At 45.9% G+C, this 14,263-nt stretch overlaps 3 protein-coding genes across 4 annotated transcripts in view; 1 reads left to right on the forward strand and 2 right to left on the reverse strand.

The window, feature by feature from the left end:
• The window catches only part of LOC101758519, a 3,333-nt gene extending 2,362 nt beyond the window's left edge, over window positions 1-971 (reverse strand). Inside the window, exon 1 of the mRNA XM_004984759.1 lies at window positions 657-971. Coding sequence (XP_004984816.1) covers window positions 657-762 — 106 coding nt within the window. The 5' untranslated portion in view covers window positions 763-971. The remainder of the gene's footprint in view (window positions 1-656) is intronic.
• A 1,009-nt stretch (window positions 972-1,980) lies between these two features.
• Window positions 1,981-7,702, forward strand: LOC101758108 (pentatricopeptide repeat-containing protein At5g02830, chloroplastic). Of its 2 annotated transcripts, XM_022823241.1 has the most exons (13): window positions 1,981-2,595; window positions 2,918-3,005; window positions 3,244-3,448; window positions 3,839-3,946; window positions 4,271-4,435; window positions 4,514-5,065; window positions 5,543-5,608; window positions 5,701-5,781; window positions 5,890-5,904; window positions 6,089-6,186; window positions 6,741-6,951; window positions 7,034-7,094; window positions 7,190-7,702. In XM_022823241.1, exons 1-13 carry the CDS (start codon window positions 2,088-2,090, stop codon window positions 7,501-7,503), a joined length of 2,472 nt encoding a protein of 823 aa, XP_022678976.1. In that variant the 5' UTR covers window positions 1,981-2,087; the 3' UTR covers window positions 7,504-7,702. The 2 variants fall into 2 exon arrangements, with proteins under 2 accessions (XP_022678976.1, XP_004984815.1); XM_004984758.2 differs by lacking the exon at window positions 5,890-5,904 and having other exon boundaries at window positions 1,983-2,595.
• An 835-nt stretch (window positions 7,703-8,537) lies between these two features.
• On the reverse strand, window positions 8,538-14,220 carry LOC101757039 (DNA topoisomerase 6 subunit A3). Its single transcript, XM_012843067.3, has 10 exons — window positions 13,860-14,220; window positions 13,634-13,778; window positions 13,500-13,545; window positions 12,677-12,736; window positions 12,194-12,230; window positions 11,441-11,520; window positions 11,264-11,355; window positions 11,067-11,127; window positions 9,001-10,244; window positions 8,538-8,804 (listed from the first exon to the last, which is right to left on the reverse strand). Exons 1-9 carry the CDS (start codon window positions 14,059-14,061, stop codon window positions 9,024-9,026), a joined length of 1,944 nt encoding a protein of 647 aa, XP_012698521.1. The 5' UTR covers window positions 14,062-14,220; the 3' UTR covers window positions 8,538-8,804; window positions 9,001-9,023.
• Between the last annotated feature and the right edge of the window lie 43 nt (window positions 14,221-14,263).

Below are 14,263 nucleotides of genomic sequence, written 5' to 3' on the forward strand. Positions count from 1 at the left end.
ATTAATCCAGTAACAAACTAATGGATTATGAACTGTAAACCTCATCCGGAGAGGTTTACTTCGAAAGAAAAACTGTAAATCTCACCCGGAGAGGCATATAAATGCCAAGACAACTTCACAAAGGAGAACCATCATCACTTTTTCCTCGTCTTAGGCTAGTCTCAGTAGGAGTTTCATGAAGAGTTTCATGAGCATTAATTTCCATGCCACATCACCAATTTTGCTAACTTGGTAAGATATTTATAAGGAGAGAGAATGAGGAGTTTCATCCCATAACACTCGACAGGCACAGTTACCCAGTCTGGTTAATTGTGCAATGAAACTATGTACTGAGACTGGCCTTAATACATTTCTTTATGTCAAACCCAAATGCGCGCGCACACACAACAACAATCAAACCACACGAAGCCCTACGACACTTGAAACTAACGGAAGCAAGCATTGCATTTAGCTCGAATCTTAGCACATGAAGCCCTACGGGATCCAGAGAGCGGATCACGTCAGAGTGAACGAGGAAAGCAGGCAGTTGCATCCTGGTGAGATGGTTGCGCTAGCGCTCATCTCTGACCGGTCAATACTCTGCTTGATCGGCTGCGGCATTTTATCAAGCACCTACAGTAAGCATCAAGGAACTTGGCAGCCAGCAAATCACTTACCTTTGTCGCTGCCGCCTTTGTCAGGCGTGCCTCGAGAGCAGCGAGGGACGAGCGCGAGGGGCGGCCGTCGCGCCAAGAATCTCCCGGATCCTAGCAGTATATCCATGGCTGCCTCCCTTTCAAGATTCTACTAGCCTGGCAGGCCTCCCGATCCCAGATTCTTTCTTCAGTCCCGTTTCTTTCGCCGCGCGGCCCCGTCTTATCCTGGTTGCAGTGGAGGCTGGTGGCCTAGGAAGAGGCGTGGCAGGTAGAGCCGCGCGGTTCTGGGACAGCGAGATGAGCAGGTTGCTTGCGTGAACGCAAGGGGGCAAGTCGTACTGCGCTGCAGTGTGTGGCTATGGCTGTATGAAAGAACCGTCACGCCTTGGGCAAACTGTAGTGCAGGGAAAGTGCAGTGTCGGATTCGTTGTTTTTCAAACGGCAAACTGCGAAAGTCCGAGAGTTTGCTAAAGTTTGGTAACTTCATTTGTTTTGCTCGAAATTTATTGATTTGAATTTAGCCGTGTATCATTTGAATTTAGGTTTTCAAAAAAAAAAAAATAGCAGGACGTGTACCATTTACTTTTAGCTACGTTTCATTGACTTATAATTCATAATACGATAACTCCAATACAAATATGTTTATACATAAGGATAATGTTATACGATCATCGTCTCAAAAAAATTATTTATGTGCATGCTTCAGCTTCTTGAGCGGTTGTGGCAGTTGTATAACCTAGCCGAACCGCTTTTCGCCCAAACAACTCAGCTGCAAGGTCTAATCTTCAAATTACCTCTTTTTATGTTCATACTTACAAATATTCTATGCCTATCAAGTACAATCGTTCTTTTTTTCTTCATTAGTCATATTTTTTTCCTTTTCTGATCGTTCCCCACCACTATGCTGCCATTTATCACTCTCGATGCTATTCAATTCATTTTATTTGTACATGTTGCTCCGTTGCCTCCATGTTCTAACATGCATAAAATGCCTTGCGTTTTTTCCCCGAGACGTGCGTGATGTAGTTATGCTGCATGGAACTGAACTGGCCTTGCGCGGCAGACTCGAGGCACAACGGGTGGATGAATGAAATAGTAAGAAAAACTCAATTTTGAAAATAAACTCTATAGAATGGAGGGAGTAATTTGGAGCAACAGCTCGAGTAAACCTTTGCCCTTCGGATCCATCTGGCACCGGCAATTCTAGCAAAGTTTCATTTTCTTTTATGGCACAGTAGCTCAGAGCTGGCTTGCCGAGAACTCCTGGCGGTCTGGCTGGCCGGAGGTTCAACCGTTCCGCCGGTAGCCGCCCGCGGCGGACGGTTGCACCTCTTCAGTTCCACTTCCACACAGTCAGCTTTCTATCCGAAGAAACTCCGCGCCACCCAAAACCCCCTGCGCACCTGGAGACACGTCGCCTCCGTCTCCACTGCCACTGCCCCATTCCCCGCCATGGCCTTGGCCATGACCTCCTCGTCCCCGCAGCCACCGCCCCCCTCCCACCGCCACCGCCGCCGCCCGCAACCCGCCACGCCCACACCCAATGCCAACCCCAAGCCCAAACCCCGGGCCAAGGCCCTCCCCCTCCTCTCCGACGTCGGCGTCGGCCGCGACCCCGCCGCCATCAAGTACTACGCCCGCGTCGCCTCCAACCTCGCGGGCGCCGGCCGCCTCCGCGACTTCCTCCTCGCCGCCGAGGGCCTCCGCGCGGCCGCGGGCGACGACCCCAGCTTTGCGGCGCGCATCAGCGCCCGCCTCCTCTCGCGCGGCGTCGCCGCCGCGGTCCGCGACCGCGGGCTGCCCCACGTGCTCGAGTTCCTCCGAGACGCCCAGCGCGTGCGCGTCCCCGCGGCCGAGATGCTCGACGCCGACGCCTCCGACGCCGTCGCAGCCGCATGCCGGATGCTGCTGGAGGAGCGACGAATGGCGGAGTTCGTGGAGGTCGTCGAGGCGCTAGCTCGTAATGTTGCCCCCAATCTCTTCATGTCTATATGTGCTTGCTATTTAGTGCTGTTTGTGTTCTGGAAATGTGTTTGATTATGGTACAGTGTATCGATTATATAATTATTAATGATGAGGGGCATTCACCTGCATGTTACCGCATACCATTTTGTTATCTTGATTGGTGAAAGTTTTCATTGTAGTACATCCTGCTTAGTAGGCAACATGATTCATATGAACATTTTTTCTATCGATTCTCCCCTACCCATTCTTCGCATGGTAATTCATCTGATCTTAAATGATTCTTGTTAACACTGTGATTTGCTATTTTGTTTGTTTAGGATATGGATTCTATGTTCAAGGCATTGTGAACCCAATGGATGTACTGAAAATATTTGTCAAGAAGCGTGACCCAGATATGGCCATAAGGTGATCATACCTGTCACATATTTATTTAACTTACTTGACTTTTGTTTGTTTATGATATGATGATGACATGTTTTTTGTTACTTGTTACTGTTAGAATGACATGTTTCTTGTGGAAGAGATTTTAAGTTTATGCACTATCTGATGATTACATCTTTGGATTTTCCAGTTGGGATTAGTTAAATTCATACTCTTTCTTGCAATCTTGATACTTGCTTATGGATTGTTTTTTGACATGTAGGTATGCACGCATATTTTCTAATTCCCAACTTTTACTCTGCAATACCATGGAAGCTTTTGGAAAAAGAAAGGAGTTGAAAAATGCTTTAACGGTCTTTGGAGCACTAAAGGATCAGCTTGGAGGCATAAATATGTTTGCATGCCGAAGTATAATAGATATATGCGGCCATTGTGGCTCTTCTGTACAGGCTCGAATTATATTTGAGGTACTTGATGCCCCTCATTGACCACATTTAATCTTATTGTTAGTTGAGTTTGTTTATTTACATTTACACATATATTCCATGTATTAGAAATAGGTTCCCTAAGTAAGTTTAGAAATTGTTTCTTAGGTTTCAATTTAAGGTGTCTATAAAGGATAAACCTTGTATCCATTGTTGTTTAAGCAAAGAAGAATTAAATCCCTTGTTATTGAAGTTCTTTCATCTCAGTCTTCACCTTTCTCTCTCTTCTGGAAACCCTGAAAGAGGAATATCTAACAAGTAGGCAAATTATATCAAATAAAATACTACCTTCTGTTCACCTTCTGTAGACAAATGCTTTTATAACACGAGACAGTTCCATCTTCACTCATATATCACACATCTGGTATGCAGGGGCTGCTTGCTGATAAGATTACTCCAAATGCCTACGTCTTCAACAGCCTTATGAACGTAAATGCCCATAGTTTGAGCTACAACCTTTCAGTCTACAAGCATATGCAAGTAATGCATCTTCTACCTTATTGTTGCTGTTCATAGGTAGGTTATTTTAGCTCCATGCAAATTGATTCCACTGCGTCATATTTTTTATGTTCCCTTTTGTCTGCCTCTGCCTTTTGTAACTAGTTCGTCTCACTTGCTATTTTCTGGCCAATTTTTGGTTGCAATTGCATGCTTGTTCATGTTGTTTTTAATTATATCCACCAAAAAAATATTTACACTGCATTTGGTTGTTCCTTTAATTTCCTTTGTTTCTGTGTTCATGACCAATCTTCTACAAGCTTATGTGCATCGACCTTAATTTCCTGTTTACCGTTTGTTTTTCAGAATCTTGGTGTTGCTCCTGATTTGACTTCGTATAACATTCTTCTGAAGACATGTTGCAATGCCAGAGAATTCAACTTGGCTCAAGAGATTTATGAGGAAATGAAGAAAAAGGAGTGTGATGGTCTTTTAAAGTTAGATGTTTTCACATATAGTACAATGATGAAGGTATGGGGCTCTTATTGTTGCTGTCCATGCGTTTTGATGATGTATGGTTTCCAGAATTCTTTTCTCTTTAAATTCCAGGTGTTTGCAGATGCAAAAATGTGGAAGATGGCTTCCAACATCAAAGAGGATATGCAAGCGGGCGGTGTTCGTCTTAACCTAGTAACATGGTCATCATTAATCAATGCTTATGCAAATTCTGGTCTGGTTGATCGCGCAATAGAGATCCTTGAAGAAATGATAAGGGATGGCTGTCAACCTACTGCCCCATGCTTCAATATTATCCTTACTGCATGTGTCAAGTCATGTCAATACGATAGAGCTTTCCGCTTGTTCTATAGTTGGAAGAAGTCTGGTATCAAGATATCTCTATCTCCTGAACAGAAAAGTCTTGATGGTGCTTTTACATTCTGTAAAGAGTATCCAAGTGATGGCGGTACCATATTGGTGGTTCCATTCAGGCCAACAGTTACAACCTATAACATCTTGATGAAGGCCTGCGGTACTAATGCTGAACGTGCAAAGTCTGTAATGAACGAAATGAGGCGGAATGGCCTTTGTCCTGACCTTATTAGCTGGTCTATTCTCATGGATATTCATGGAACATCTCAAAACAGGGATGGGGCTGTTCAGGTTAGTCAGAGTTTTATGTTGATTTTCTTTGCACAATAGAATTTTCTATAAGATTTGGTTCGATATCTACTGTTGTGGCAACTAAACACGCCCTCATTTAATGTCCTGTTGATAGAACTGGATATGCCTCTGTTGGGCAAATAATGAAATAAATAGACCATGCAACAGATATTGAATTATTTGATTAACTTGTGGAGTTCTGGCGGCAATACTTCCTTCCTGCATCTACAGATACAGTGCATATTATTTTTTACTTTGTGTTCTATAGTAGTTTCACTTTCTCTGTCACTGTTGCTGAAGATACTACTATCAATTTAACATTCCTTTTCACTTATCTGGGTAAACATAACGGCACACTTACTTCCTGAGTTTCACTTTCTCTTTGTCACTGTTGCTGAAGATACTGCTATCCATTTAGCATTATGTTTTTTTCAACAATAATAAATTAATAATGCTACCGTTTTATTTTTGACATAGGCACTCAGGAGAATGCAGCGCATTGGGATAAGACTTAATGTCTCTGCATATACTGTAGCTATTAAGGTTAATCGCTGGACAACACTTGGTTAATGTGCACTGCCTGTTAGTTATAAACTTATGAGTTGGCAGTAAGCTTTTGCTACAATTTACTCCAGGCATGTGTTGAAAACAAAGATTTGAAGTTGGCACTGCACTTGTTTGATGAAATGAAAGCACACCAACTGAAGCCCAATTTGGTGAGTATCTAAAATTTATGGTACGAAACTTTGATGTTTTGCTTTTCATTGACGATGAAAAATAATGCTTTGATTTAACATTTTTTTTATTGATGACCTGTTTCGCAGTTGGCAGCATCTGAGGTTCAAGCAAAGGATTAATCTTTGCTTTCTGTACTATAGTTGATACTTAATTTCATGCAGACTAGTTGGTGTTATTGTTGATTGTTCTAAATACTTCAGACGCATGCATGACTTGGCATTAAATTATTGGGCTGTTACTAGATAACATCGAGTATGGCATATGACATGATGGTTCATTCTTCAGGTGACGTACAAAACTCTTCTGACAGCACGTAGCAATTATGGATCATTACAGGAAGTCCAGCAGTGCTTAGCAATCTATCAGGAAATGAGGAAAGCAGGGTATGTGACTGGAACATTAGTTGCCTTTGACACTCTTTTGAGTACAAGTGCTTTTACCTTTACTTCTTTCTACATTATTAGCTTACTGCTTTGACAGCAATTCATGATTGCATTAAATAAAGAATAAAAGGCAATCTGATACACTAATGGTTGTACTAAATAAAGGTCAAAGGTTTATCAACACGTTCCAGTATACAACAAAGCTGTTGTCTTGAAATACAGCATAATTTTTTTTGAGTGAAACAGGAGGGGCAAGCCCCTACTGGTTATTTAAAGGGAACAAAATGAAGTATGTACAAAGAGGAAAAGAGAAAGAAAAGGAGCAAATACAAAGGATGTAGTCCACTGAAATACAGCATAAATAATGTACACCTAAAGTCCTTTTAAGCTACAAGTAAATATGAAAAAAAGGATGTAATCCACTGAAGCTTTAGTTGATAATCTCATGCCACTGCTCTAATTCCATTGGTCAACCTTTTCGTGGTAGAATGATATTGCGACAATTTGTATAGGATTCCCTTTTGGTGTTAGATTCTACAACTTACTCATTGCAGGTATCAAGCAAATGACTACTATCTCAAGGAATTAATAGTAGAATGGTGTGAAGGGGTTTTGTCTAGTGGGAGTGATAATCGAGATTTTTACAATTTGGATCTACAACCTAAGAGGAAAGAATCGTTCAACCTTTTTCTTGAGAAGGTTGTAACAGTCTTGCAAAAAGATGTTGATCATAACCAAATTGTCGATGTTCGTGGCCTTTCAAAGGTAAATGACAACCAACCATTTCATATGGTATTGTCCTTACGGAAACCATCACTACTTTGTGTTCTCACCATTAACTTCACAGGTTGAAGCTCGAATTGTTGTTCTCTCTGTTCTTCGGAAGATCAAAGAGCAATACCTCCTAGGTAATGTTGAGCTGTCACTTTATTCATATCACAATAGAAGCACGGATACTGAGTCTCTAGATTGACACCTCACTGACTTTTGAAACCTTGAGCAGGAAGAGCAGTCCAGGATGACGTGGTTATCATCACGGGTCATGACAAGACATCAAGAACTGAAGTTGAAACTAGTGCAGTCGATGTTGAGCATGCAATAGTTACTGTTTTGACAGATGACCTGGGTCTTGAAGTTTTGATTGGACCTGGAAGCTGGCCTCCTGTTTCAGCAAAACCCAAAGCCCCGACTAAATCTATAAGTAATCTAGAGCAAGTATCAAACAAAGTTACAAGGAGACCACAGGGAGTGATAAAAATCCCTGTCAACTCGCTGAATCATTGGTTGAAGAAGAAAGCTGTGAGGGTTGTACAGTGACATTTCCTTGAAATACTTTTTTGGCCATTTATATGACCAAATTTAGCAGTTACTCTAGGATTGGATGTACATATGAGAACAGGCATCCTGGTGTTCCAGGCACACACAACACAGTTTGTAATTTGTAAAAGGACTTTTTGGCAGCCAATGGAGTCTTGCCCAGTACATTTACAATGGCGACTCGAGTGTTTTCCTCTCACACTTGATTTTTGGACCAATCCAGGAACAGCATGTTGCCTTCCTTCTTCTCCTCCACTGGTAATGGAGGGCTCGCTGGCGAGCTTTTAGGGTTTGGTTTTCGGGGTTGGGGTTGGCTACATCTCACACTTGATTTTGGACCAATCCAGGAATGACATGTAGCCTTCCTTCTTCTCCTCCACCGGTAATGGAGGGCTCACCGGCGAGCTTTTAGGGTTTGGTTTTCGGGGTTGGGGTTGGGGGTTACTTGTGTCTTCGGGCCTAGAGGGAGTCCCGGGGTGGCTCGCTAGTCGGCGGTGGAGGCGGGAGAGACGGCGGGGGCGCCGCTAGAGCCGGGCGGTGGGAGAACCCCAGTAGGAAGTGGAGGCAGCAGGGGTGCAAGAGTCTGACGAGTTAGTGTCTGCCGTGGTGGTAGGTGGCGGCAGAGGCAGCGTTGCGCCGCCGGAGCCGAGGAGGGAGCGGGTAGTGGCGGGAGAGCTCAACTGGACTTACGAATAAGATTGAGAGGAGGAGCAACGTCGAAAGTGGGGGTGGTGGTGGAGGGCGGCGGCTCCGGCAACAGGGGCCGACAGCAAGCGGGAAGAGGAGGGCGGCGGGGGCAAGGGCTACAGAGGAAGAAGATAAGCAGGGGAAGAAGATAAGAAGAGAGGGGGTTAGGGATTCCATCAGAGCCGTTGAAGTCCGATCCAGCGGTCAAAAAAAATTCGAATGTGGAGAGATCCTCCAACACTTGAGTATTACAAAGACAGCCCTAGATACCTAAGCATCACAATTTTATTGGGTTTTTCATGCGAGGGTTCTATGCTCCAAATTTAATTTCATCACTCAATAGGGTATACTTTGTTTCCAAAGACACGTGAAGTATGAATTTCACTACTGTGATACGAACTTCCAGTCGAGTACATCTCTGGCAGCAATTGTTCCATGAATAGTCTCCAGCAGAAATACATAACACGACAGCTGATGTTCAAATACACAAGTGATACAAGGGTGCTGGTAAGAATCAACTTAAGAATCAACTAGTTAGAGGTCTCCACTCATGTCAATTAGATCCTTGCAAATTCTGGGTAGAAGACAGTCTTGGCAAAAGAAATCACCGATATCTGCAAGCAGAAATACTATCAGGTATAATAAGATTCTTTGGTTAACTCAAGTGCATTCTGACTGAACATTCTGGATTACTCATGGGGAAGATTGCTGTTAACCGTTGTGTACTTGGTGAAATGCACTAATATGCTAAAGAACATATCGGATCACACAGTAAGATGAGAAGTGTGGATAGAAGATACGATATCATACCTGCATCGAAGAGTACTCAAATATCAAATCCAGTCCTGCTGCTGCAGCTTGAGAGGCAGATAGACCTCGGTGAGGTACTGAAACCCAAAGGAGCTGAGGGCCTGTATCTCAGCCTTTTGCCTGGTGCGCAGCATCGTCTCCAGCTCCTTCACCCAGCCCTCATTCTGCTTCACAAAGTCCTCCTCGAGCAGCTCCTTCCCCACCTTGATATCGTGATCGGTCATGGGGAGACGGCACTGCTCTGGCACCCTGTACTTGTCCAGGTCGCTCGGCCGGACCCCTAGCCACTTGATGTCTGGCGTCGTCAGATTGGCACTGTCATAGGACATGTTCTTGGAACCACACATGTACACTGACAAGATCTTGAGCCCATATGGATCAGAGTCCACCAGTGCGAGCACCGGCAGCTTCAGCTCCACCTTGAGCCGCCGCAGGAACAGCCGGGTGGCGACATCCGGCTGCCCCTTCGCCGTCAGAATGATGCAGGGGAAGCGGTTGTAGAACCTGTCCTCGGCGAGGCGCATGAACGCAGCGTCCTTCTCCACCAGCAGGATGAAGAGCGCGTCGCTCTCGATGCCCGAGACCCTGTCGATGTTGGGCGGGATGGCCTTCCCACCGACACCCATGCGCGTGCAGTCGATCCGGTCCCCGTCGTCGGCGAAGACGAGGCGGCCGACGACGACGCCCTTCTCGGAGGCGACGACATGGAGCGAGGACCGAGTGCATCCGAGCATGCAGGAGACGTCGTCGAGGACTGCATCGGACTGGGACTGGTCGCCAAAGAGCTTGACGTCGGTGTAGAAGAGGTCACGCTTGGTGACGTGGATGCCCCTGCGGAGGACGGCGTGGACGAGGGAGAGGACGCGGGCCGTGACGGTGGCCTTGCGCGCGGTGGCGACGTTGGCGAAGGGGCGCGCGGACTCGCGGTGGAGGAGCACGATGCGGTCGAGGTCCGGGAGGTAGACCTGGTTGGAGGCGGCGCGGGAGGGCACCGCGAAGGAGAAGCCCCGGCCGGAGAGGATGCTGCGCGCGGCGGCGAGGACGAGGCGGTTGATGCGGGAGGTGACGGAGGCGGAGTCCTGGTCGGCCACCACGATGTACGAGGAGGTGGGGTCATCGGGGGGGTCGTGGTCCGCGAGGAACTTGGCGGCGGCCTTGGACTTGGAGGAGGAGGCGGAGGCGGAGGCGAGGGAGCGGAGGGTGGCGAGGATGGAGGCGTCGGGGCGGAGCTTCGAGCGGAGGGACTCGGCGTAGGACGCGGCCGCGGAGGCGCGCGGCTTCTTGGAGCTGGATGCGGGGCCGGCCGCGGCCGCCCCAGCGCGGCGCTTTTTCTCCGACATGGCGAGGGGCGAGAGATTGGAAGGCGGCGAAGGAAAATGCGGGGTTTGGGGAGGGCCGTCGGGCGCGGCGGAGACGGCGGCGGGGCTTGACCTCGAGCGCGGCTGCGATTTGGTTTGGGTGGGTGTGGACAGTAAAGAGGAGGCGAGGGCGTCTCGGATGGGATATGGGCTAGTGGGTCGAGGAGCTTCTGGGCTCTGGGCCTTTCCTCCGGTTGGCGGCAGTTGCAGAGCCAACAAGAGCCCAGACTTACTGTCACCGCCCACCGGACAGGCAGATGAAATGCATCGTCGAGCACCGTGAAGCGAGAAGCGCAGGTGTAGAGACGACAAGCTGATACAGCAATTCAAGGGAAAGGAGAATGAATATACCAGATGCTACTGGTTCGTGTAGTAGACAGACAGATATACAACATTTTACAAACCATGATATATACGTCGCTTGGCTTGCGCCGGACAGAGAAGTTCGTCCGTGCACACTGACCAGGGATCGCTGAAGATTGAGAGCTACTTACAAGTTACAACCTGATTTGTACTATAACTAGCAGTATAAGATATGGTGTGCGTGTGGGGACACTAATTTTCTAGGAACAACAAGTTCTTAACACATCCTGCATGTCAGGGTCATCTCCAGCTTCTTTGTCCTGTAAAAATGGTACCAGAAACAAGAAGTCGCATTAGTAACATATAGGATGATTGAATGGAAATGTTTGTATGAGGGGTACTGACCTTGTGGATGTACAAGATGGTGTCGATACCAGGACCTGCAACAAGTAGTCCCCCTTGATACCTAAAAATAGAGAGATGCATTCCTCAACACGACCGCGATAGATCATTGCTAGGAAGACAATTGCAAAATCTCTAACAGCCAACTCGAAAGACAACTACAGAAACTCTAAGGTGGCGAAACCAGGATGCGAACATACCATCCCCCTTTCGTCCTGGTGTTCTTTTCGAATGACAATTCCCAGTCCTGCCTGTATCCTTCCCTATACAACTGTATTATCTTGAGGCCAGCCTGTGAAATGATGGAAGAACCATTTATGTATATGTTGAGTAACATAAACTACGTAGCATACGAAATTTGGTCCAGCAAGAGTTACCGCTGGTGTAAAGGTTGAGAACAACCCAAATGCAAATTCAAGAGCGTCGTATGATGAGTGAGTTGGGTCTGCATATACTTCTGCAATGTACAGTATCAAATTTGTTATATAGAGTAAATAAGTTGCCATTTTGTGGCAAAAAGTATTTATCAGAATACATATTGTTGCATAATTACAAACATAAACACATATCAGGAAACCAAGGGAAGTTTTTTCTTTTTACATTTTTTGGAAAAACAAAATCTTTCAAACAAGGAAAGTGAAAAAAAAAAGGATCCAGGTAAAGTTGGATGGACATGTGTTTTCTATTTAATGTTACTGGACATTAGGTATCTGGTTTCTTTTCCAATAAAGTAAAGACACAGACTATAATGGTCATATGTAAAATTTCAGTCCCTGCTCAGTGATTTGTACGGGTAGCCTGATTTGCACTTCAGGAGCTAAGTACACACTGCCACATGAGTCATGATAAAAGTCCCATCATCAACTTGTGTATCATGGATGATTCTGAATTCCAAACCAAAATGTAAAATAAATAGGCAATAAATGTTCATGAAATAAGCAGAGCAGGTTAGTAACCCAAACCACACTACAATCCACTGAGTTCATTGCTACCGCCTTGATCTATTGATTGCGGTATTAGGTGTACATAGTTTATCTGGACATTCCCTTAGAATTTATTTCATTATTGTTTCTTTTGCTGTCATAGGTGTGGTGGTCATAAGAACAGGAGTAGTTATTCAAGAAACACACCTCCTTTGAATTTGGTTTGCTCACAAAATGCATTTGCCTGGATCAGAAAAAACAAGACAGCACAATTAATCACTGAAACGCCAAGTTATCTACAGTAGAAATAGAGTTCGTCAAACAAATATTTCAATTACCAACTACCAGAATTTATGTACAGATGTAGCTCGTCTTCAAGAGTTGTATGTTCTAGTAATAATCTCAAGGAACACAACCTTAGTTTATACTGAATTAGAAAACTAAAGCTTCCCTAATATTCAATCAAAATAAATGCCATTAATCACAACAATCACAATCAAGATAAATATAGAAACAAAGGTCCTTCCAAAAAAAAGTGTGACAAAGAAACTCTCTGACTATAATAGAAAATTGAATTCCAACTTGCACGCGAGTCATACAACACATATCACATGTATAGGAAGGTTAATCACTTAAGATTTTGCATTTCACAGCGAAAGTGAGGTTCTTTTATGGTAGATGAACAAATACCTGTTCAACACTACCTGGTCCAATTAAAACAAGAGCAACTCCAGCAGCTTGCATGACATCCTGTAAATTAGCAGCAACCCAAGAAATAATAAGTTCAGAATTCATAATACAAATGAACCAAGAAAGAGAGGCTTGTCTGTTATAACTTATAAGATGGCTTATTCATCACTCAAACCTAACTACATAAGCCACATTTTGTAACCCTTGCAACATAAAGATAATCCCAATGTCTAGGAAAGTCATACCAGTATTACTTAACAAGAAAATGGGATGACTCACAAATAGCAAATTAAACTGAAAAGGTTGTTCTTATAAGATACTTAAATCAACCTTTTTAATTCAAGGGAGAGTGGGAAGCTAGGAAGCTACAGAAATTAACAAAGGCAATCCTTCAATATCTATTCAACCCTCTAATTCTCTCTCTCCTTTTGTAATCCTGACTACAAAGTCCTACAAGCTGGATCCGTGCTCCTCAGATCTTGTGAGGCTACATTTGACGGATCAATTTGACTTTATAGATATAGGAAGCCGCCCACCTTGGATGATTTAAAAAGATCTACCATGCAGAAAAGGTGGCTTGTCAAACTAAAACCAGGCAAAATACAACTACAAGGTTTACCCTAAAAGCTGTTAACGTCTCAACATGCACTGAGTGGAGCTGATATTTTTATCGGCACAGAAGGTGGGAAAGATTTATATTCGTAATTGAACCTTGGCAAATGGCAAAGTACTGAACGGCATCCCTTAAGCATTTGATTGTTCTCCATTGTTCTTATCGGTTACAGATAATGAGATAAAAAGAGTGAGAAATCAGCCACGGAACCTGTTTCTCCGCAAGAAGATCGGCCCTCTTCCGGCACAGCACACACCTGCAAACAGCCAGCAGTGTGCCAAAAGCTCAGTCACGGCACTCTCTCAGAATTCCACGAATAATTAGCAGAGAAAAGACAAACCGACCCGAAATGGCGGGCAAACGCGATCACGGCTTTCCTGTCCTTCCACAGATCAACGATGGGCACCGCCTTGCCGCTCAGGTCGAACACCTCCACCCCCTGCAGCTTCTGCGCCAGCCCCTCCGCCGGCGCGGCCTCCGCGGCGCTCCCTGCAATCGCGCCAACATACCACAGAATCAAACGGTACCGAACCGACCGTTGGGGGCAGAGAGCGGGAGGGGATGTGATACCGATGGCTCCAGGCCTGGCGGCAGGAAGGAGGAGGCTGCGGGTCCGCTGCGCTGGCCGCTGGTGGTAGATGATGGGGACGCCGCCCGTGCCCCTCGCGCGAAGGCACGGCGCGGCTGGGCGCGTGGCCACGGGTGCCGCGGCCGGTCGCGGGCTGGCGCTGGCGGCGGCGTGAAGCATGGCGAGCGGCGCGCGCGCGGCCATGAGGCGGCACTGCACTGGGCTACTGCTGGCTGGGCGGTGGCGGCGAGCCGGCGAGCACCGGGGACAGTTACGTGGGGGCTCGGTGGCCAGGATGCGGTTATGCGGCTGTCGCCACGCGGTGGGCGCGAGCCTTGGGAGGAAGAGTGCGGCTGTGCCGGCGCCTTTCTTCCTGGCTCGCGTTTGTTCGGCACAAGGTGTGGCC

The sequence above is a fragment of the Setaria italica genome, chromosome IX (assembly GCF_000263155.2).
Source record: "Setaria italica strain Yugu1 chromosome IX, Setaria_italica_v2.0, whole genome shotgun sequence".
Classification (NCBI taxonomy): domain Eukaryota; kingdom Viridiplantae; phylum Streptophyta; class Magnoliopsida; order Poales; family Poaceae; genus Setaria; species Setaria italica.

Excerpts from the sequence above, each read along its gene's own strand:
- LOC101758108 (XM_022823241.1), top strand. The coding sequence starts at position 2,088 with ATGGCCTTGGCCATGACCTCCTCGTCCCCGCAGCCACCGCCCCCCTCC. Across the intron at positions 4,436-4,513 it reads CATATAGTACAATGATGAAG|GTGTTTGCAGATGCAAAAAT; the intron begins GTATGGGGCTCT and ends TTTAAATTCCAG. Across the intron at positions 7,095-7,189 it reads CAAAGAGCAATACCTCCTAG|GAAGAGCAGTCCAGGATGAC; the intron begins GTAATGTTGAGC and ends AACCTTGAGCAG.
- LOC101757039 (XM_012843067.3), bottom strand. The coding sequence starts at position 14,061 with ATGGCCGCGCGCGCGCCGCTCGCCATGCTTCACGCCGCCGCCAGCGCC. Across the intron at positions 11,521-12,193 it reads GCAAACCAAATTCAAAGGAG|AAGTATATGCAGACCCAACT; the intron begins GTGTGTTTCTTG and ends TGTACATTGCAG. Across the intron at positions 11,128-11,263 it reads ACCAGGACGAAAGGGGGATG|GTATCAAGGGGGACTACTTG; the intron begins GTATGTTCGCAT and ends CTCTATTTTTAG.